Raw genomic sequence first — 23,612 nt, forward strand, 5'->3', positions numbered from 1 at the left:
GCCCACTGGCCTAGAGGCAGGGTGTGTTTTAGAAAGGTTGATGAAGGAGAGGAATTCCCTGAAACACGCCAAACCCAGGGACACATGCAGAAGTAGGAGGTACTGTCTGAAGCGCAGCATGCACTGCACTCTGGACTGTTACTCCAGAACATCTCTGGATGCTAGTGTTTGGTTAGTGCCATATTATAACGCAAAACACATTTTAAACTAATTCTAAGAAATTTGTGAATGTGTGAAACACTGCCTAATTAGTATTTAAAAAATATTTTTGGAAGGCTAAAAATAAAGAAAAAAATTTAAATTTTATTTTCCCAAGTGGTAAACATTTTAATATAAAATTTAGTTTACAGTATTTAAACTTTTTATCACCAATTTGATAATAAATGGATCAATTTTTAAAAACGTTTTTGCTAGTGTGGTAAGACTACCATTTCTTGATGGGATTCTCCAGCACAGCAGAATTTGAAATAACAGCATGTGATAGTAAACAGAAAATACAAAAACAGGTACAGTATACATCAAAGTTTTGGTTATCAATATACAGGTTCTGAAACTTTCAAAGAGTAGATTATTGTCATAGCAGATAAAATAATGATTATTGCTAGATTTAGCTACTGCTTTCTTTGTTGCACCAACAGAGTGGAAAGGATCCACAGCATGGTTGAAGTCTGGGGTCCCACATGTTTTTTAGCCCATAGAGCTGTTGAGGCACTGGATGCAGTGTTGAGTTATGATGTGCTACAGCCAGTTGCGTTTTCTGAAGCACTTCTCTATAGAACACTGAGTCATTGGGCAGAGGATTCGCCTCAAAAGGATCATTGGAAAGGTTAAAAAGTAATGGGGAAATGTGGTATATAACATTTTGTCCAGTGCAAGAACAAAACTTTGAACCATAGCATGCGTTTGCTCCTTCTGGGAATCTTGGTGAAATATAATGGACTTTCCAAGTAGTATTACCTATTGACAAATACAAAGAAACATTAGATTGCACCATTAATCCAAAATCACCAAATTAGTTTTATTCTCTCTTAAAGCTTTCCAAGTTAAGAGTAGAGTTGGGTGAACAGTTTGAGCCAAGCAAAAGTTCGGCCCGAACATTGCCTGTTTGCTCGTTTGGCGAACGCCTAAATTTGCAGGGTGCTCGGTGGGATGTTTTCCCACCGAGCACTATACAATGCACTGCACTCTGCACAGTGCATTCTAAGCCCTGATTGGCTAAAGCTTTTCCCAATCAGGGCACAGTGAATAGCTGCTTAAGGAACAGGCCAGGAAGCCGACCGCTGCGTTCTTAACAAGGGACGAGTCATCAGCTGTCAATGGGCTTCCCCATTTCCTAGGGCAATGATGGCCAACCTTGGCACCCCAGATGTTTTGGAACTACATTTCCCATGATGTCTAACTACACTGCAGAAAGCTTGAGCATCATGGCAAATGTAGTTCCAAAACATCTGGGGTGCCAAGTTTCGCCATCACTGTCCTAGGGCAATAGATCATCTCCAAACAGTTACTACATTTGTTTAATAAACAGTTTTGATCTTGCTATTGACACCTATACCCTTTCCAGTGAACCTACTGACAGGCAGCACTCAATGGTCTGTTATTGAAATGTTTAGTCCTCCTCCCTAATAGGGACAGATTACTGCCTGGAATGAGGCCTTCAATACACATGCTTTCCATAATTGACCATTTCTCATACCATGCCCAAGTGCACACCTCATGAAAAAGAATTAGAGAATTTCATCTTGCCAGATGCGGAAATGTGATGTATTCCAGCTCCTTAAATCGGGAAGTTCCACTTCTTACATTCTTCCACACCATAATCCCCCCCACCAGCACCATTTGTAATAAAAAAAATTTTTTGGGGGGGGGGCGGTTACCTGGTTTTGAACGGTACCCGCTCCCACTTCTGGCCAGATTACTGCAGCGTATCCAACGAAGGTTCCCCCCTCGCCTACAACCTTTTGGGACAGATTACAGGTCCCAGAAGTTTGCGGTACCATTCACAAAGTGCAGCACGGCTTGTTCATGTGCAGTAGGAAGCAGGCTGTGACGCCAAAATGAGCCTCAGTTGGCTGCTTACAGTTAACATGTTGGCACTGGGAACCCGAAGCCCGCTGAAGAACCTGCTCGGGTGAGGACAGCTCTGAATCCTTGGGCAGGTGAGGGCCGATTTATTAAAATTCAGCAGCTACAGTTTTTGTAGCTGCCAACTTTTAATTTTAGCAGAATTGATTGACGCTACTAACTTTCAAAGCTGATCCTGCATGAATTTACACGACCTAATCATAGAGTGGATGGAGCTTTCAGCACCCTTTACCTGATATATAAGGAAGGGGCAAAAAGAAAAATCTTCAGTGTGTGAAGATGGATAAATAGAGACGATTTTCATTTTCTTGAAAATTATATATTGCATTTTACTTACTGCTTGTGTCGTGCCATCGTACTGCATGCAAGTACTCATCACAATAATGAAACATGAATTCATGTTCAGAATCAGGTACAGTTCCTTGCACAAGAGGCATTAGATCCTTTCCATCAATGATCCTAGAACCAAGGAAACAATAACCCACTACATAAACAAGAAAAGGATAAAACATTGCATGCCCTGCCATAAACGAGAGCATGCAAATCTTCACTGCATCTGAGCACCACAAACCAAAAACACCATTTAATTATTTTTTAATATTCTAAGCAAACTCCCCCATCCATCCATGTCTCCATACTTTATTTCAGTGAGAAATCACTTTGAAAAACAGCCCCTAGCATTTCTAGCCGTGTCCATCTTGAGTAAGAGCAAATGTTCATGTAGCATTTACTTCCTGCCCTTAGCTCAAGTATGCATGCAGGAGAGTGTGCTGAGCTGTAAAAACCCCCCCTCCCCTACTGAAGACTCATGGGATGTTGGACATCATTTGCCTAGGCCTGAAACCAGGAAGTAAGTGAAGAAATGTAAAGAAAAAGTTTAAAACATGTAAATAGGATATGCTTTCCTATGTATTTAGTAATAATAACAGGATGGGGATTAAAGGTTGATTGGTAAAGTGAAGTTCCACTTTAAATGCTTCTAAGGTAACAACAGTTGCAGAATTGCAGAAGCCTTGTGTTATCCACACACACCTGTGTTAAGTCTCCCAGCTAAAGCTGGCCATACGTTATACAATTTTCTGGTACAATTTCCCTTTAGATTTACTAAAAACCATATAATTTGATGTCAAATCAAAACACTTAATTTGTGTGCAATCATGCAGGCCCTTGCACTAAATAGTTGAAGGTAAATCTAAAGGAAATTGAATAAGAAAATTGTATATTGTATGGCCAGCCTAATCCATGTGTTTCTGTGGAACCTTTTAGGACAGGGATCCTCAAACTACGGCTCTCCAGCTGTTGCGGAACTACACATCCCATGCACTGGTGTATTTAGGTTTTGTGCTGCCCTAGGCCTGACTAAACTTGTGCACCCCCTAATTTAAATATAACCCACCCCTTCCTGTAAAGGCCACACCCCCTTCATGTTTATGACCCGCCCTGTCATCTGTAAACGACAGACCACAGCCACAGTCTATCAGTGCCCATCAGTGCAGCCTCATCAGTGCCCATCAGTACAGCATTTCAGTGATGCCTTATTAGTGATTTGCCTCCTGGACCCTGCCCTCCAGCCCAATTTGCCCCATAAGACTGGCACTATACTAAAAGTGTAGCTCAAGTCGGCGGGGACCCCTTTTGTGTGGGAGCTGGGAGTAGGCTGTTTTTTTTTTTCGTGCGGGGTGCAGCTTTTTTGCTGCCCCCTGCAAAGTGCCACCCTAGGCCTGGGCCTTGTAGGCCTAGGCCAAGATACAGCACTGATCCCATGAGGCATTGTAAAACTCTGACATTCACAGACATGGCTAGGCATGGTGGGAATTGTAGTTCCTTAACAACTGGAGGGCCATAGTTTGAAGAACCCTGATTTAGGATCTTAGGCTGAGGCTGCACACACAACCTCAACGTCTGTGTAAACTAAGAGTGTGCCTGCCCCCTCCAAGGCTAAACTTCACCTCATCAGTCACCTGAGTGAGCAGTACAGACTCTGAAATTTGACAGTTGAATGACAGGGATGAGGTATAGGGAGCTTTAAAAGGATAAAGGGATTTATTTAAAGAATAACATGGGTACTTGCACATTTTACAACATGCACTTGCACTTCAGCAGTATTTTCACCTTAGAAATATTTTTAGCAGGTCAGGTTCATTTTAATGATTTCTGGTGCAAACTAAATTTGTCTCTCTTTTAACAGGACTAATAGTTCAGCAGAGGAGCAATTTGTTTTTTAGGTCTGGTCAGGTATATCCCTAAATTTACGGATAGATATGTACTGCCTGCCTGGAAGAGCTTTCCAGAAATAGTGTAGGAAGATGAATATTTGGGCCCTGAATATTTATCTGACCTCAGTCAATCCTTGCTCCGAGGTTTTGGTTGGGGAGAAGATAAATGTTTGGTAAGGCCTGCTTAGAGCTCTCTTCTCCTGGGACCTCTGCCCTGGGAGGCAGCCTGTGCTATTGAAGATCAGTTACTGTTAGACCTCAGCATGTGCATAGCCAAGAGCCTGAATCTGCTGGAGGACACTACCTAAGGCAGCTGAGCTAGAGAAGGACCCCTTTCACTAAGAGTGTTGGAAGATGGTTGGGGAGCTGTCTGTGGACTATATGAGCAAGATCATTTTGCCTAGGGCTCTAGGTGTGCCTGGGGGATTGAATGCCAGAGGTTGCTGCCAGGACTGGGACTGCTCATACAGAGTCTCAGAGAAGCTGGCTGTTCCCTCTAGCTCCAGCATTACTTAAGGCTGCTACTGAAGGACTTTTCCTGATAATTTGTCTTCTAATGCCCGAATGTGTTTTGAAGTATCCTGCACCCCCATGCCTCTAGTCACCTGTGTTCAAGTACTGCAATAAATCTTCAAAAATACACTCCTAGACTGAGCCTGTGTTTGTCAGTGTACTTGGAACTGGTGTTGGGGCCTGGCAGCCTCTGAACAGGTAAGGGAAACCTGAGTAATTTCCAGTGGCCCCTCAGGGGGTAAGTGCTACATAATTATTATTAATTCAAGCATCACATGAACAGTCCTGCAACTGGATTGGATGAATATCTATAAAATCCATATAAATCTAAACAAATTTAAAAGAAAAAAGTGCAAGGTATTCTGAAAGTAACAACAGTTGATTAGAGATAGAAATCTTGATGTTTCAGCCCCTGTTCCAAGTGTTTATCAACTCATAAGTCCTGACTGGCTGCTGGACTGGTATGGTCCACAGTAACCAACCTGATTTGTAATCCACATTTACTTGTCTTAATGCTAGTTTCAGATGTTGCAGTGAAAGTGCAAAAAAAGTGCGCTACAAACAAAAGATTGTTCATCAAAATTGTAGCATTTTCCATCTTATCCAAACTGATCTTTGATATGTGTTACCACTTGGACAACGTATTTATTGTACACAATTTTTGAAAGCGTTCCAAACTAATTACATATGCATTAATCTTAGTGTAATAGCAGGAAAATAGTTTATTAAAATATCATACCTGTCTTGGGGCAGAATGCCTCCTCCAAGCTTAGTTACAGTGGTGAATATATCCATTAGACTTGTTGGTTTATCAACAGAGGTATTTGCAGGAAGAATACCTGGCCAGCGAAGTATTCCTGGTACTCGTATTCCACCTTCCAACCCACCCATACCTTTGCCACCTGAAATGTACAGGTCGGAACAACAAGTTTAAATTATACAGGGCCAATAAAAAATAGCTGTTAACAAAGTTATCTTGTAAAAAAAAATACTTAAGATGATTTGTAGCCGTACTACTGCACTTGCATCAAAAACAATTGAGCATTATCGGTGATACTTTTTTAGGGTGTACCTCCTTCTTCAAGGTCCAAGCAGTGCTAATATGAAAAATTTTAGCATAATATTAAAGTGGTTCTAAATATTTAAGGATTTTTATCTTAACCACGTACCGCCCGTGCACTGTAGTTTTACTGCTACAGTGCAGACTGGCTGCGCAGAATCACTTATATATACGTGATCTTATACAATGGATTCCCAGGGAGGAAATGCTTCTTGGCATGTGGCAAGTGTAAAGGTTGCTATTATGCAAGAAATAATGCTAGAAGACATACATAATTTCAGGCACCATCTACTGGTTGGGAATACGAAATAAATCACCTTATCACATGTGATACCATACATGTGGTGTATGCACTTTCATGCCCATGTGACTTTATGTACATTGGGCAGACCAAACTTACTTTGAAAAAGGGAGTTGGTGAGCACATATAGAATTTTATTAAAGAATACAAGGACCACAGTGTGTCAGAACATTTTAGACGTTATCATCATAGGGACTCTACATGCCTTCAATTTTGAGGAGTGGAAAGATTTTCTGCATCGTGGGAAGGGCTCCAACTGGGTTAGGGACCTCTCCAGATGTGAAACTAAATGGATTTATTTGCTACATACTTTGGAACTTGCAGGCTTAAACATCTTATTAGACTTACATTTTTTTTTTAGTGATTTTTAAAAAAAAAAAATTATTACAGTCTATTGGGGTCATTATCATGGTTTGATCTTGATTGATTCAAGTTTGTTAGTTAGGTTTTTGATTATACTTATGTCTATGAATACATTTTCCTCTGATAAGAATTGTAACCAATTTATAATATTTATATGTGTAGCACCCTCCTAGATAGGTGCTAGGAAGGAGAGTAGTTTGCTCAGCCTGCTTAACAGGGGAGTAGCAGGTAAAATATAGCCTGCTCCATCTGCTTAACAGGGGAGCCTGATCAATAGTTATGCCTGTTGCATGTGTCCATGTGTGATTTATCTGGGCTGAGGGAGTGTTCCCACTGTATCCAATAGGGGAACCTGTTGGACAGTGGATGAAACCCAGCCAGTGACACACAGGCTTTGTAACTATCCCAGTGGGTTGGCACAAACAGTGGTGCATCGTGGGATATGTTATAAAAGCCAAGGGCACATGTGACAGGGTATCTTTGGGCAGGAAGCCAGGTCCCAGGAGGAGGGTGATGGCTGTCTCTCCTCCTGTCTGTATGCCAGGTGTTCACAGGCGGTCAGCCTAGTGAGCCAGAAGTGTGATGCTGAGCCCGGAGGTCCAGTGGATGCTGACAAGTGGAGTTGGAGGCAGAGCAACCTTGGTAAAAACAGTGTCTGCGTACCAGGAAGCTTGCCAGGGGTCTGCCCAGGAAGGGGACCACTCCAGTGGAGAGTCAGTGGAAAAGGGCTAGCACGCACAGCATGTGAGAAAGTGGGTGCCAAGTTAGGACCGTGAAGAGAAACTATAACAGGATCATATTCTTTATCTTCACTTCAGTGATAAGGTGAAGCAGCAGCCTTGCCGCACACTACAGCTAGTTGTCCTCAAGATTTGTGCATAGCTCATAGTTGGAGTATTCCACTCATCCCTTCTCCTATCCCAGTTCCAAATAAAACACAAAAACCAAATCCCCTGGACTGTTCATTGTCTGAGCTAAGCATCTAAAGTGATAAGTTTCTACAGACTGTTGCTACAGGTAACCCAGGGGAATCCAGAAAGTGCAATTCTCACCAGTCCTCTAGGGGGCAGTGCTACATATGGGTTTTATCGCTTTGTATATTGCTTTTTACTAGTATTGTTTTAATATTTTAGTATTATTATTTATTAGCAATTGGGTACTGTTATTCTGTCATATAGGTTGACTGTAACCCTTACCAACGTTGTAGGACATTGACAGATCGCTGGTAGTTACTAGCCCCTGCATATGACTTTCTTTACACCTTTAGTCATACATTTTAGTTTTCTATCATGGATATATGGGGTTAATTGCACAAAGGGCATGCTGGTGTTTCTGTTGCATGTGTTGGTGTGTCCCTCCAGGAGGGGCACTGCACGGTGGATTGAGCACAGCACATCCTTAGAAATCGTTCATCTTGAAAAGGGTTAACAGTTTAGAGGCGGAGTAGTGATAAGCCAGGTTGCTGGGCGGCACAGTGTCCCCCTGTGACGAAGCCGGAAGTGACGAAACGTGTTGGGGGGGTGACTGTACGGCATCCGGAATAATCACATTAAGATTATGAGAGTGACTGGTCTCCCCGAATGGTCGTTAGCCAGAGTGGAGGTGGTGAGACTAATGGGGGATCGCCCTACAATGTTTGATACAAGCTTTTAACATGTGAGTGGATTGGAAATTGTTTTAAATAAACATGATTTGGTGAGTAGATGGGAGTGGGTCCGAAATGACACACAGCGGCGGTGGAGTTTTTTGGTGATCTATCTTAATTGGATATCACTGGGGTCTATCCTTTTCATTTGGAACTATTATTTCTCAAGAGAACAGCTATGGGTCTTCTGCTTTTTGTTTTTTCACTATATATTTTTTTTACTATTATTCACATATAGATCAGTGATTTCATTTGGTGATACCATTGTGCTACTGTGGAATCACATATGAGATTATTTTATATGTTTGTATCCCACTTATTTTGACATATATGTGATCTTGCATTTCCAGGTAGGGGTCGCGAGTGGGCGCATCTGCCCGGCTGTACTGCCACTTGCTCCAGCACATGCCGATTACCGATTCATAGCCAATGATTTTAATAACACAAAGCTCTCTGACAGCAGCGATGTGCCGTTTTTGTTTTCCTACAAAGCAGGAAATAAAAACCGACTCATCCTTTAGTTAAAGTACCACACAGTACACACAGTAAACATAGTTAGGTACACATTTAACCCTTGCCACAGATGTTAACCCCTTCCCAGCCAGTGTCATTAGTACAGTGTCAGTGTATATTTTTAGCACGGATCACTTTATTATTGTCACTGGTTCTCGCAAAGTCTCAGTGTCAGAATCTCTGCTGCAATATTGCAGTCCCGCTATAAGTCGCTGATCGCCGCTATTACTAGTGTTCTAAAAAAAAAGAAAAAGATAATAATAAAAATTCCATAAATATATCCCATAGTTTGTAGACTCTATAATGTTTGCGTAAACCAATCAATATACGCTTATTGGGATTTTTGTTTTTACCAAAAACATGAAGCAGAATACATATTGGCCTACATTTATGAAAAAAAAAATGTTTTTTTTCAATTTTTTTTTGTTTGTCACATTTCATGGTTGTTTGTGGTATATATCTATCAACCAAGCCACTTCTTTGAACACCTGCCTATTTGGGCACAAGACGGTGAGGCTGCTTTCTCCAGCTCTCTATAGGCACTGTCCTTCTGGCTGCATCCTGCTCTCTACACGCAATTTTAACTGTGAGTGTTCCTGGTTGGGCTTCCTTCCCATAGGGCTATTTGTGAACTGTCTCTGCATTATTTCAATACAAGTCTTTCATTGCATTGGGACTGAGTCAGGGCTTGAGTCCTGCAGGAACCTATGGGAACGCCGTTCCCATTAGCAGCCGCATCCTGCAGGCAGGGCCGCTGTCAAGGGGGACCACAATCCCCCGCTGTGCAGCTATTTTAAAAAAATGTCTCCGGGCCCCATGTTACATAGTTATTTAGGTTGAAAAAAGACACAAGCCATTTGGCTCAACCAAAAAAAAAAAACAAAAAAAAACACCAGTATTGAAAACCCAACCAGGGTATGTCTCTATGTCAAGAACAATATAAAGGTGATAGAAAGGAGTGACATTACGGATGGGATGAGCATGGAGTTAGAATCTGTGTGGGTTGAACTCCATAGGGAAGGAGAAAAGGGGAAAGTAATTGTGGGGGTTTGCTATAGGCCACCTAACCAAGGGGAGGAGGTAGAGCTGGAATCCTTAGCACTAATGAGTAAAGTGGCAAAATTGGGATCAGTCATCGTATTGGGGGACTTCAATTATCCTGACATTGACTGGGAAGAGGGGACTGCACACTCACAGAAGGCCCGTCTATTCACAGAAACCTTACTGGATAATTACATGTCACAGTTGGTGGATTCTCCGACTAGAGAAAATGCAGTCCTGGATCTATTGATCACTAATGACCCAGACATAATCTCGGAGGTAGTAGTTCAGGACAACCTGGGCTCTAGCGATCACAGGATGATCACATTTAGTATAAATAACAATATAACAAGGCAGGTGGGGAACATAAGAACCCTAAACTTCAGAAGGGCAAACTTTCCAAAATTGTACTCATTGATGGAAAGGGTAAACTGGGACCAAACCCTGGGATCCCTGACCACAGAGGAAAAATGGGAATGCTTTAGGAACATATTAGGCAAAGGCATCTTGCAGTGAATTCCTATGGGAAATAAATTTAGAAGAGACAAAGCCAAACCTGGCTGGCTAAACCGTAACGTTAAAAAACGTATTAGGGAAAAAAAAATGGCCTTCAAGAAATATAAATCAGAGGGCACTGTATTGGCTTTCGAGCAATACAAGGAGGCAAATAAGAAAAGTAAACACGAAATCAAAATGGCTAAAATCAACTTTGAGAGACAAATAGCGGAGGATAGTAAAAAAAACCCAAAGAAATTCTTTAAATATATCAACAGCAAAAAAACTAGGGCAGAGCATATTGCACACATAATTAGCGATGATGGGGGGATGGTTACAGAGGACACTGAAAAAGCAACCGTGCTGAATGCTTTTTTCTCGTCAGTCTTTACACAGGAAACGGAGGGGTACACTGACCATGACTGTATGGTTAGTAGTAATACACAGGATTTGCCACTATGGCTAACAGAGGGTGAAATCAGGGAAAGGCTGGATAAACTTAACACAAACAAATCACCAGGCCCGGATGGCGTACATCCGAGAGTACTCAAGGAACTCAGTAAGGTTATATCCAGACCACTGTTCCTGATCTTTGCTGACAGTATTAGGACAGGAGATGTACCAGGGGATTGGAAGAAAGCTAACGTGATTCCGATATTCAAAAAGGGCCAGAGGCATATCCCGGGAAATTATAGGCCTGTCAGTTTGACATCAATAGTATGTAAACTTCTGGAGGGGATGATAAGGGACTATATCGTAGAGTTTGCTAAAGACAACAACATCATCAGCAGTAATCAGCACGGGTTTACAAATGGGCGTTCTTGTCAAACCAATCTCTTAGCATTCTACGAGGAGGTAAGCTGTGAGCTAGATAGGGGGAGACCAGTGGATGTGGTGTACTTGGATTTCGCTAAGGCGTTTGATACAGTTCCCCACAAGCGCTTAATTTATAAAATAAGGTCTGCAGGTATCGAAAGCAGGGTTTGCTCTTGGATACGGAATTGGCTTAAAGGGCGTGTCCAAAGGGTGGTAATAAACAGCGCATACTCAGACTGGTCTGAGGTTGTAAGCGGGGTGCCCCAGGGCTCAGTCCTGGGACCAACCTTGTTCAATTTATTCATAAACAGCATTGAGGACGGGATCAGTAGTGCGTTATCAGTTTTTGCAGATGACACAAAATTGGCCAGGGCAATAACTGCACAGCATGAAGCAGATATCCTACAGAATGACCTGGACAAAATTACAGAGTGGGCAACGACATGGCAAATGAGGTTTAACGTGGAGAAGTGTAAGGTTTTGCACTTGGGGACTAAAAACATAAAAACACAATACACGTTAGGAGGGGAACCCTTGGGGGAATCAAAAATGGAGAAGGATCTGGGAGTCTTGGTTGATGATAGATTAGGCAACAGCATGCAATGTCAAGCGGCAGCTGCCAAAGCCAGCAGAATATTAGCATGCATAAAGAAAGGGATGTATTCCAGAGATAAGACTATAATCCTTCCACTTTATAAAACTCTGGTCCGACCGCATCTGGAGTATTCTGTCCAGTTCTGGTCGCCAGTCCTCAGGAGGGATGTGTTGGAGCTGGAGAGAGTCCAGAGAAGGGCAACTAAACTAATTAGGGGATTGGAGGACCTTGACTATGAAGAGCGTCTACAATCGCTTGATTTATTCTCCCTGGAGAAGAGACGTCTGAGGGGGGACATGATAGCAATTTATAAATATCTTAATGGGGATCCCAGCTTAGAAAAAAAGCTGTTCATTCGAAGGGATTGCATGAGGACTCGAGGGCATACAATGCGATTAGAGGAGAAGCGTTTTAACCACAGGCAACGTGGAGGGTTCTTTACTGTTAGGGCTACAAGATTGTGGAATTCTCTACCACAAGAGGTGGTTTCTGCGGGTAGTATGGTGGCTTTCAAAAGACTCTTAGACTTACATCTCAAGGATCAGAACATTCAGGGGTATGTGAGATGAGTACAGCCACACACACCTACACAGGTTGAACTGGATGGACTATTGTCTTTATTCAACCTCACCTACTATGTAACTATGTAACTATGTAACCATGCAATCCCATATACACAATCCTATACCCGCAGTTGATCCAGAGGAAGGCGAAAAAACACAGCAAAGCATGATCCAATTTGCTACAGCAGGGGAATAAAATTCCTTCCTGATCCCCAGAGAGGCAAATCGGATATTCCCTGGATCAACTTTACCTAAAAAAAAAAAAAATTTTAGTACCCACTTACTGTATATTAAGTACACCCTATTTGTTCGGTGGGAGCGCCCTCCGGCCCTAGCTGCCCAGGATGAAGGGAGAGGACCAGATGTACCAGCAGTGCTCAGCTGGTCTCTGGGCTCCCAGCTCCAGGAGGAACCACCTGCAGGACAAGCAATGCACCCAGGCCCCAAGTAGAAGACAGCGTCCAGACCAGGTACTGGGGGGACTAACAGTGCTGCATTTGAATTCTTGTCTTAGCGCCGGTTCATATATGTGCAATGACAGACATCGCATGTGATGCACAGTGTACTGCTCTGCAAATCACATGTGATGTCTGTGCGATGTGAATTCAGCCATAAAGATCGTATGCCTGAATTCACATCGCATTCGGACACAACTCGCACAGGACCCTTTTTTGGGTCTGCACCAAAATTGGATCGCATGGGTGTTCAAACCTATGCGATCCGATTCTTGTTGTAACTTCCAGTTCATACTGCGATATGCAAACTGATCTGGGGGTGTCATTAACTCTCTATTGACACCCCCAGCGATTCACATATGGCAGTGTGAACTGCCTGGCAGTTGAATGCAATGCGGGAATCCGCAGTGGATTTGCAGGGTTCCCGCATCGCATATGTGTGAACCGGGACTAATACCAAGCACGTTTGGAGTAACATCTGAGGGGCATTGCTGTAAATTAGAGTACACTAGTGTTGCCCTCTGAAGAGTTAACCACAATGGATCACTTTTCAGAGGGTGTTTGCCAGGCGGCAAGGAAGCATTACAATGCCTCTTCACCATCTAATTTAATCCCTTAAAAACCTATACCACCTCGCTGCAACTGCGTTTGTTGTACATGGTTGTGAGGCGTCCCCATTCAGTGAAGTGGGATGCATTTGGCCACTGAACATGATGGAGGGATATTTTTATATACCCTCATGTGTTGCCTTTGCCATTACCCCCTCCTAGCCACTGCATTCTGTACATTACATATCCTAGACCCCTGCATTCTATGCCTTACCCACTCCTAACCTCTGCACTCTGTATATTAAACACTCCTGACCCCTGCACTAAATACTTACCCCTGACTCCTGCAAACTATACAGTACATACTCCTAAAACTACACTATGTAAGTTATAGTCCTGACCCCTGCACTCTGTAAATTACATAGTCCTGACCCCTGCACTCTGTAAATTACATAGTCCTGACACCCGCATTTTGTAAACTTTATACATACGCCTGATACCTACCCTCCCACTGTTAGTGCAGTTTTCCCACATCCTTAGTTCTCCAAGGCACACATTCCATGCTGCCTCCTTTTTCTCTGTTTGCTGCCTGCAGGCTAGGTGGAGCGGTGATTGGGCTCAGGCCCCAGGCCGATTAGATTGGGGGGGGGTCCTGTCAAGCAGGCTGTACGGGGCCCCATGATTTCTAACAGCAGCCCTGCCTGTATCATGTCCACAGCCTCTGACCACCTCCTGTATCATGTCCAACAGCCTCTGACCATCTCCTGTACCATGTCCACAGCCTCTGACTACCTCCTGTACAATGTCCGCAGTCTCTAATCATCTCTTGTATCATGTCCATAATCTCAGACTCTGACCATCTCTTGTCTTTTATCATGTCTGCAGTCTCTGAGGTGGTGTCTGGAGAGGAGTCAAGAGTGGGAGCGCCGTCGGGATGGGGATCACAGGAGAAGTCAGACATATGTGGACTGTGGAGAGGAGACTATAGGACAAAACCAGAGCGTGGTGCACCTAAGGAGGAGGTCAGTGACAGTGCTGCCAGGCCAGTCTGGGGGGGGGGGAATCACTGATATAAGGGGGAGTGAATACAGTAATGTAAGAGGGCACTGATATAAAAGGTTCCGCCTTATATCAGGACCTCCCCTTCCTTAGTGCATTCACTCTGCGGAAGGTGGTCTCTGGTCACCAGAGTCCTCCCTACATCAGAGTTCCCGGCATTCCCCTTTACATCAGTTTGCAGGATTCCCCCTTACAGTGCAAGGGGGAACTCTGTGGAAGCTGATGTGAAGGGGAGCGCTGATGTAAAGGGCAAAGCTACAGACATGATCATGATCTGCAGAATTCCCCTTTTTGTCAGAGTTCCCTTGCACTGTAAGGAGGAATCCTGCAGACTCTGATGTAAGGAGGAACTCTTTGCTGGCTGGGTTATAATAACCTGACCTTTGTGTAAATGGAGAAATATGGTCTATGACTTTTGTTTAACGTAAACACATTACTAATAGCACTATCTACATGTTTATAGTTTAAATATTGATATTTGCACTGTTTAGGAACTTGGGTGAGTTCCCACACTTTTTTTCCAAAGACTTAAACCCCTGGACTGAGTGTGTTATTCCCGCTGTACCCCACCTACATATGGTTAGGAGTACCTGATGTTTAGCCGATCCTGAAAATGCCATCTACTATTTTTGATTATTGTTATGCTGATGCATTAAAAGAGTTCCACTCAAAAGTTTATTGCACTCAGACATGAAAGTATGGGCAACAGCACTACCAGCAAAGAAGTTAAGCTCTGAGAGATTTTGAGAGCAGTGTTTGGGGACAGTTTGTGCTGGCAGAAAATGGTGAAGTGTGGAAAAACCACATAACAGTGGCCACACGAAGAAAGGCTGATGCATCTTACTGCACCTGGTTCTGCCATGAGGTTACAGGGGTCTGAAGGGATTGAACTCCTAGGGAAAGGTGTGTATGATCTCCCAGATGGAGCCCTGAGACTGTGCAAGAAAATGGTAGGTTAATATAAAAGCGAGAAATAGAATAGCAACCAAAAAATCCAGAAAAACGCATTTAAAAAAAAGTTATAAAATGATTTGCATTTTAACCACTTAAGCCCCGGAGGATTTGGCTGCTAAAGGACCAGGGGTTTTTTTGCGATTTTTTTACTGCGTGACTTTAACGGACAATTGCGCGGTCGTGCGACGCTGTACCTAAATGAATTTGACGTCCTTTTTTTCCCACAAACAGAGCTTTCTTTTGGTGGTATTTGATCACCTGTGCGATTTTTTGATCACGCGCTATAAACAAAAAAAGAGCGTAAATTTTGCAAAAATAATAATATTTTTCACATTTTTTTATATGAAATTCCCCAAAAAAAAAGTAAAAATCAAAATTTTTTAACATTTTTCGGCCAATTTGTTTTATGCTACCTATGTTTGGTAAAAAAAATCGCAAAAAGCGTATTTTGATTGGTTTGCGCAAAAGTTATCGCGTTTACTAACAAAGGGAAAGGTTTTTGTCATTTTTGGTGTTTTTTTTTTAACGCGTAATGGCGGCGATCTGCGATTTTTTTTTCGGTACTGCGACATTGCGGCGGACAGATCGGACCCTTGACTGACATTTTTGACACTTTTGGGGGTACCAGTGACATTACTGCAGTAATCAGTGCTATACATATGCACTGTTACTGCAAAAATGACACTGGCAGGGAAGGGGTTAACTTTATTGGACAGGGAGGGGTTAAGTGTGTCCTAGGGGCGTGATTCTAACTGTGCAGGGACATTCCTATTGGTGTAAAAGCAAAGATCAACCGTTCTACATAGTAGAACGGACAGATCTCCACTTTTACACAGGGAGAACTGACAGGCAGCTTGTTTACACAAGCCGCTCTGTCTTTCTCCCTTCACAGGAGCGATCGCAGTGTGACTGGCGGACATCGAGTCCGCCGGTCACACGCACTGACTTGTCTGTGAACGAGCCGCGGCGGGCGCGCGCCTGCCCGCGATAGGCCCGCAAGTCAGTGACAGGCGAGTGACGTACCGATACGTCACTCTGCCTGGCCGGGGCTGACCGCCGCAGTATATAGTCGTGCGGCGGTCGGCAACCGGTTAATGAGTGAAATAAGTATTTGACCCCTTTGCAAAACATTACTTAGTACTAAACCCTTGTTGGCAATCACAGAGGTCAGACATTTCTTGTAGTTGGCCACCAGGTTTGCACACATCTCAGGAGGCATTTTGTCCCACTCCTCTTTGCAGATCCTCTCCAAGTCATTAGGGTTTAAAGGCTGACGTTTGGCAATTCGAACCTTCAGCTCCATCCACATATTTTCTATGGGATTAAGGTCTGGGGACTGGCTAGACCACTCCAGGATCTTAATGTGCTTGTTTTTGAGCCACTATTTTGTTGCCTTGGCTGTGCATTTTGGTTCATTGTCATGCTGGAATACCCATCCATAACCCATTTTCAATGCCCTGCCTGAGAGAAGGAGTTTCTGACCCAAGATTTGACGGTACATTCCTCCTCCAAACAAAATGAGTTGAGTTGATGCCAAAGAGCTTTTGGCTCTCATTTTGGTCTCATCTTAACACAACACTTTCACCCAGTTCTCCTCTGAAACATTCAGATGTTCATTACTTCCGACAGGGTCTGTACATCTGCTTTTTTGAGCAGGGGGACCTTGCAGGTGCCGCAGGTTTTCAGTCCTTCACAGCGTAGTGTGTTACCAATTGTTTTCTTGGAGACTATAGTCCCAGCTGCCTTGACATCATTGACAAGATTCTCCCTTGCAGTTCTGGGCTGATTCCTTACCATTCTCATGATCATTAAAACTCCACGAGGTGAGATTTTGCATGGAGCCCCAGACCGAGAGAGATTGACAGTTATTTTGTGGTTCTTCCATTTGTCAATAATCTTACTAACTGTTATCACCCTCTCACCAAGCTGCTTAGCGATGGTCTTGTAGGCTATTCCAGCCTTGTGTAGGTCTACAATCTTTTCCCTGACATCCCTGGAAGACTCTTTGATCTTGGCCTGATCAGAGCCGTGCAGAGATTGGAATCTGATTGATTGCTTCTGTGGACACTGGACAGGTATCTTTTATACAGGTAACAAGCTGAGATTAGGAGCACTTCCTTTAAGACCCGGTTCACACTGGGGCAACTTATCAAGCGACAAGCCGCGCTCCATTCAGTGCAATGGAACCGTTCTAATCGAAGCAACTCAAGTCGCTCCGAATAAACCACACAATAGTGTATTCAAAAGCACATATTAACCTGATAAGTGGAACTGATAGGCAATATGAATAGGAGGCACTGATGGGCAGCACTGATGGGCACTACTGATGAGCAAGCACTGAAAGGCATCACTGACTGGCATCACTAATGGGCATTGATTGGTGTCACTGATGGGCACTGATTGGTGTCACTAATGGATGTCGCTGATGGGCACTGCTGGGGCTGTTCTTTTCTGTAATCAGGGCACTGATGATCAGTGCCCCGATTTCCTGTACAGGTCTCCCCTGCAAGGAGATGCCGCTGATTGACCGAGGAGAGCAGATAAATGGCACTTTCTTGTTTACATGTGACCAGCTGTGATTGGACACAGTTGATCACATGGGTAAAGAGTCGCATCATCAGCTCTTCACCGAGCTCTTTAACGAGATTTGCTATGTGTCCTAGGAACACAGTGCGGCCACAATTGCCTTGCTGCACTCTCCCAAGAGCGTGCAAAAGCGGCAGTTTTGGGGTGTCATCATATGACGTCATCCCTGAACGAGAGTGCATCCCGTCCGCCATCATTTTACGATACAGAGGGTGGGAAGTGGTTAAAGAATAAGTTCCTCTTTTAAGAAAAAATAATAAATGCACATATTTTTGCAGAAAAAAATGTGCATTTATTATTTTTCCTGCAGGTGCTTGGAAAGCATTGCACCCATGATCAGTAAATCAGGGATGTGATGTCTGGCTTCTGCAGACAATTCCTGCATCTTTCAGCCCATTCCTCTGATATAAGCTGACTGTTTACAAGCTTGTGAATGAACTATGAGAGCGTTCATCAGTGCCCTTACAGTCCGTTCAAAACTACAAGCCATCAGCAGTGGTGGCTGACAATAGTTGTAGTCTATCCATTCACAGGAAATTGTCATAGCCATGTGAGTGAAGCCCTGTGTGGCCACGCTGTTTTTAAATTTGACATCGGGTGCGGGGAGAAGATCCCCCACCTGTTGTCACACTGAGGAAGGGAGAGGGGGTAGAGGCTGCAGAAGCTGGAACATGTTACATCCTCAACCCTAAATATGGGTAGAACATGTAACATGTTCCAAAAGGTGAACTTATACTTTAAAAATTTGTAACAAGTACCATGCCATGAACTATCAAACGTTTTATAATCTTTAAACAGGAACATAATACATTGTACAGTCCTCAAAGCATGTTTCAGTGAGGGAATATTACATTAACGTACAGTCTGTGCCCCATGAAAAGAGATCCACATCCCTCCATCTTCCTCTCCATGTGCTCTCCCAAAAGGCTTACCCAATAATATTTTGCAATAGGCAAACTTGATGACCTCATCACAAAGGACAAAGGGCACAGCGGCCATAATTGAAAAGGGCAAAACAAACACACTTTACAAGTCAATGAATACACATTTTAAATATAAGACAGGAATTATCACATCACTACAGTGGCTTCAGTACAGCGCATCTTTTCAATAAAAAGAGAATGAAAATAAGGATTTGTGATGGCAGATGAGTCATTACCTCTGTAAATTCCATTGTGGCCTTTCAGATGAGGACTTCCTTCCATTCCTTCCAAATATGCCCCATGGTCTGACGTAAAGTAGGTAAACGTATTATTCACTAAGCCTTCTTTATCAATGGCTTCTAGGATTTCCCCTAAATGACAAAAGTTAATGACATTTGTTTCAATATTTACCTATTAAAGCCGCAAAATTAAAATGCCATATAGCTTACCAGTCCTTACCAGATGTAGTGGCTGCATTAGGCTGGGTACAGACAGATTGACATTTGGCTGTCTCAGTGTGGACTTGACAAATCTCAATCTGTGTATAGCCCTCCCTGTTCAACAGAAATTGATAATCAGATCTACTTCTGTGGAACAAACATGTTGGAAAACTTTCACTGACCAATGGGCTGCAGCTGCTAATCAGTGCATACTGAAGGCAGAGAGTCTTACTATCAGAAAAAAATGTCCTGGTTGATGGGATTCCTCCATTCACCTTGCTTATGTTGGAGGAACCAACTGTCTATACCCAGCCTAAAGCCCCATACACACGTACTGATCGTCGGCCGAACGATCAGCCGTCTTTTGTCCAGGGCTGTCGTGTCTGCTGAAAACTGCAAAAGACTGCACACGGATTTTGTCAGCCAACAACAGCCGACTGCAGAAGTGATGTCATGTGATGGTTAACTTTCCTTGTCTATTTTATTTTCTGAGCATGCCCAGTCTTGCTAATCTGCTGTCTGTCGGCCGAAATCTGTACTGACTGGCGAACAATCGGCCGTTCTGGTGACGGCGAACAAAAATTTTAAAGTCTGCACGACAGATTCTGTTCGGCCGAAAATGCGCTGTCGGAAGCATCATACTAACAAGCCTACAATCGGCCGAACGGTCGTCGGCCGAATATTTACGGCCGACAATCGGTACGTGTGTACGGGGCTTTAGTTTCTAGCTTGTTCGCTTTATTTTCACCTAGTGATTCTGCCCCACTTTTTTTCTCAGGATTACAAAGCTTACTCATCGTACTGAAAGGAAACGTGTCAGGACTATAAGACACCTTAATTTCTCCATATCATAGGAAAAGGTGTTCTGCAGTCCACAGAGAGAACTGGAAACATTGCTAACAGTGCAGCAGATACAGAGTGTAGATGAAGTTATCAGCTAATTGGTTTTCTGGCAAGATCAATGGGCATTTTTTTTTTGCAGATTTTAGAAAAATTATTCTAATAGTTACATAGTTCACATTTAGCCAGGTTGAAAAAAGACACATGTCCATCTAGTTCAACCAATAAAAGGGGAAAAAATTATACAATCCCACAATCCTATACCCACAGTTGATCCAGAGGAAGACAAAAAACCCCCAGAAAATTATCCAATTTGCTCCAGTGGGGGAAAATTCCTTCCAGATCTCCCGAGAGGCAAACCGATATTCCCTGGACCAACTTTACCTATAAATGTTAATATTCGGTTATATTTTGTACATTTAGGAAATAATCCAGTCCTTTTTTAAAGCAATCTACTGAGCTGGCCAGAACCACCTCTGGAGGTAGACTATTCCACATTTTCACAGCTTTTACGGTGAAGAAACCTTTTCGTATTTGGAGATGAAATCTCTTTTCCTCTAGACATAAAGAGTGTCCTCTGTGTTGACCTTAAAGTGAATAACTCAACACCAAGTTCACTATACGGACCAATTATGAATTTATACATGTTGATAATATCTCCCCTTTTCAAGAGAGAATTCAGTTCCTCTAATATTTCCTCATAGCTGAGCTCCTCCATGCCTCTTATCAGTTTGGTTGCCCTTCTCTGCACTTTCTCCAGTTCACAGATATCCTTTTGTGAACTGGTGCCCAAAACGGAACTAAATATTTTAGATGAGGTCTTACTAATGATTTGTACAGGGGCAAAATTATATCTCTCTCTCTGCAGTCCATGCCTCTCTCAATACAAGAAAGGATATTGCTAGCTTTGGAAACCGCAGCCAGGCATTGCATGCTATTATTAAAGTGATTGTAAAGGCAGAATGTTTTTTTTATCTTAATGCTTTAAAATAAAAAGCCTTCTATGTACAGCAGCCCCCCTAATACTTACCTGAGGTCCCCTTTGATTCAGCAATGTTGCAGGAGTTTCCTGGCTGCCTGGGACTCCCCTCCTCATTGGCTGAGACAGCAGCGGGAGCCAATGGCTAAGTCAGTCAGCCAATGATGACAGAAAGGGGGCGGGGCCGGGCCGTAGCTCTGTGTCTGAATGGACACACAGAACAGTGGCTCCGCACAGGTGCCCCATAACAAGCGGCTTGCTGTGGGGTGACTCAACAGGAGGGAGGGGCCAGGATAACCAAAGAGGGACCCCAGAAGAGGAGGATCTTTGTGCCTCCAGGCAAAACCACTGCACAGGCAAAACCACTGCACAGAGCTGGTGTGTATAACATGTTTGTTATTTTAAACTATTTTTGTACTCCTCCTAGTATGTAAGATGCATGCATATTCTTAGCCCCCAATTGTGTATTTCAAATATCAAAAGTGAACAAAAAAGGGAAGTTCATTGTTAAGGTGTACACGTACAATAAAGGGTAACTCCACATACAAAAGAAAAAATATAGCAAATTAAAACAAAAATAATATAGCATATCTAATTGCAACACAAGCCATACTGTCATTTAAGTTATTAAATAGGATGTTGCCTTTTCAATCCTCAGTGCTGTAATTCTCTGTAAAATTCAATGCAATATGGCAACCTGCTGGAGGCATTCTGTACACATTTGGTGTACTGATTGCCCCCAGAAAAGCAAATTCCTGCTTGTGCGATTGGCTCACAGATTTTCCCTGAAGTCTGCAATAATTTTAGGCAGCCCTGTAACAAAAATGTCAGTTTTGGTCAGATGCTCCTATAGGGTTAATCACCGTAAGAAATGCAGACCCTACCACTCTCTTTATTAGAACACTGGAAGTGCACCAGCTGATTCGTAATAAAAAAAGTCACTCCTATTCAGAATCAGTATTAAAAGGACATATAAGTACAAACCAATATTTATTCAGAACAGAAACAGGTAGGTATGTTAAATATCCTGAAATGTACAGTTGTTCTCAAAAGTTTACATACCCTGGCAGAATTTATGATTTCTTGGCCATCTTTCTGAGAATATGAATGATAACACAAAAACTCTTTCACTCATGGTTAGTGTTTGGCTGAAGCCATTTGTTATCAACCAACTGTGTTTACTCTTTTTGAATCATAATGACAACAGAAAACTACCCAAATGACCCTGTTTAACCACTTAACGACTGCCCACCGCAGATTTACTGCAGCAGGCAGTCGCTCTTGGGCAAACCAACGTAGTACTTTGTCACTCGCTCAGGAGACTCTAGGGGGCGAGCGTGCGCCACTAGCGACGCGCTCCTGCCCCCGCTCGTCAGCCGGGGAGCCAGTGCTTGTGATCGGCGGCTCCGATGGCCGCAGGCCACTTGCGATCTCCCGCAGCTGAGAGAGAAGGACAGACGGCTGATGTAAACACAGCCGTCTGTCATTCTCCCTGAAGTGATCACAGAGGCTATGTGATCCTGCTATATAGGATCGCATGTCTCTGTGATGACTTCACTTCACTTCACAAGCCACGCCCCCAGTTAGAATCACGCCCCTAGGGACACATTTAACCCCTTTATCACCCATACTGTTAACCCCTTCCCTGCCAATGGCATTATTACAGTAACAGTGCATATTTTAGCACTGATTACTGTTGTAATGTCACTGGTTCCCCCAAAAGTGTCAAAAATGTCAGTTAGGGGTCCAATCTGTCCGCCACAGATGTCGAAATCCAGCAAAAAAAAAAAAATATTTGCAGATCGCCGCCATTACTAGAAAAAAAAAACAAAAAAAAAACACCCAACAATAAAAATGACATAAATCTTTGCCGTAGTTAGTAAACACAATAACTTTTGTGCAAACCAATCAAAATATGATTCCAGCGTGCCCCTACGTCGGTTTGTGCAGGAGAGCCACCCTGCCTCAGTAAATATGCGGCAGGTGGTCGGGAAGTGGTTAAAAGTTTACATACTCTGGTGATTTTGGCCTGGTAACATGCACACAAGTTGACACAAAGGGGTTTGAATGGCTATTAAAGGCAACCATCCTCACCTGTGATCTGTTTGCTTGTAATTCGCATGTGTATAAAAGGTCAATGAGTTTCTGGACTTCTGACAGACCCTTGCATCTTTCATCCAGTGCTGCACTGACATTTCTGGATTCTCAGTCATGGGGAAAGCAAAAGAATTGTCAAAGGCTCTGCGGGAAAAGGTAGTTGGACTGTATAAAACAGGAAAGGGATATAGAAAGATATCCTAGGAATGGAGAATGCCAATCAGCAGTGTTCAAACTCTAATCAAGAAGTGGAAATGAGGGGTTCTGTTGAAACCAAACCACGGTCAGGTAAACCAACTGAAATTTCAGACACAACTGCCAGGAAAATTGTTCTGGATGCAAAGAAAAACCCACAAATAACTTCAGGTGAAATACAGGACTCTCTGAAAACATGTGGTGTGGCTGTTTCAAGATGCACAATAAGGAGGCACGTGAGGAAAGATGGACCCCATGCTCGAGTCACCAGAAGAAAGCCATTACTACTAATGTCACAAAGTATCGCACTTACAATACGCCAAACAGCAT

At 43.1% G+C, this 23,612-nt stretch overlaps 1 protein-coding gene across 1 annotated transcript in view; it reads right to left on the reverse strand.

Moving 5' to 3' along the window:
• Positions 1-449: 449 nt before the first annotated feature.
• Positions 450-23,612, reverse strand: part of LOC309548514 (arylsulfatase D-like) — a 51,372-nt gene continuing 28,209 nt past the window's right edge. Inside the window, exons 7-10 of the mRNA XM_082248471.1 lie at positions 18,968-19,102; positions 5,554-5,716; positions 2,423-2,544; positions 450-957 (exon numbers count right to left, since the gene is read on the reverse strand). Of these exons, the coding sequence (XP_082104597.1) occupies positions 608-957; positions 2,423-2,544; positions 5,554-5,716; positions 18,968-19,102 (770 nt within the window). The 3' untranslated portion in view covers positions 450-607. The remainder of the gene's footprint in view (positions 958-2,422; positions 2,545-5,553; positions 5,717-18,967; positions 19,103-23,612) is intronic.

The sequence above is a fragment of the Pelophylax lessonae genome (assembly GCF_965119305.1).
Source record: "Pelophylax lessonae genome assembly, chromosome: 2".
NCBI classification, from domain to species: Eukaryota; Metazoa; Chordata; class Amphibia; order Anura; family Ranidae; genus Pelophylax; species Pelophylax lessonae.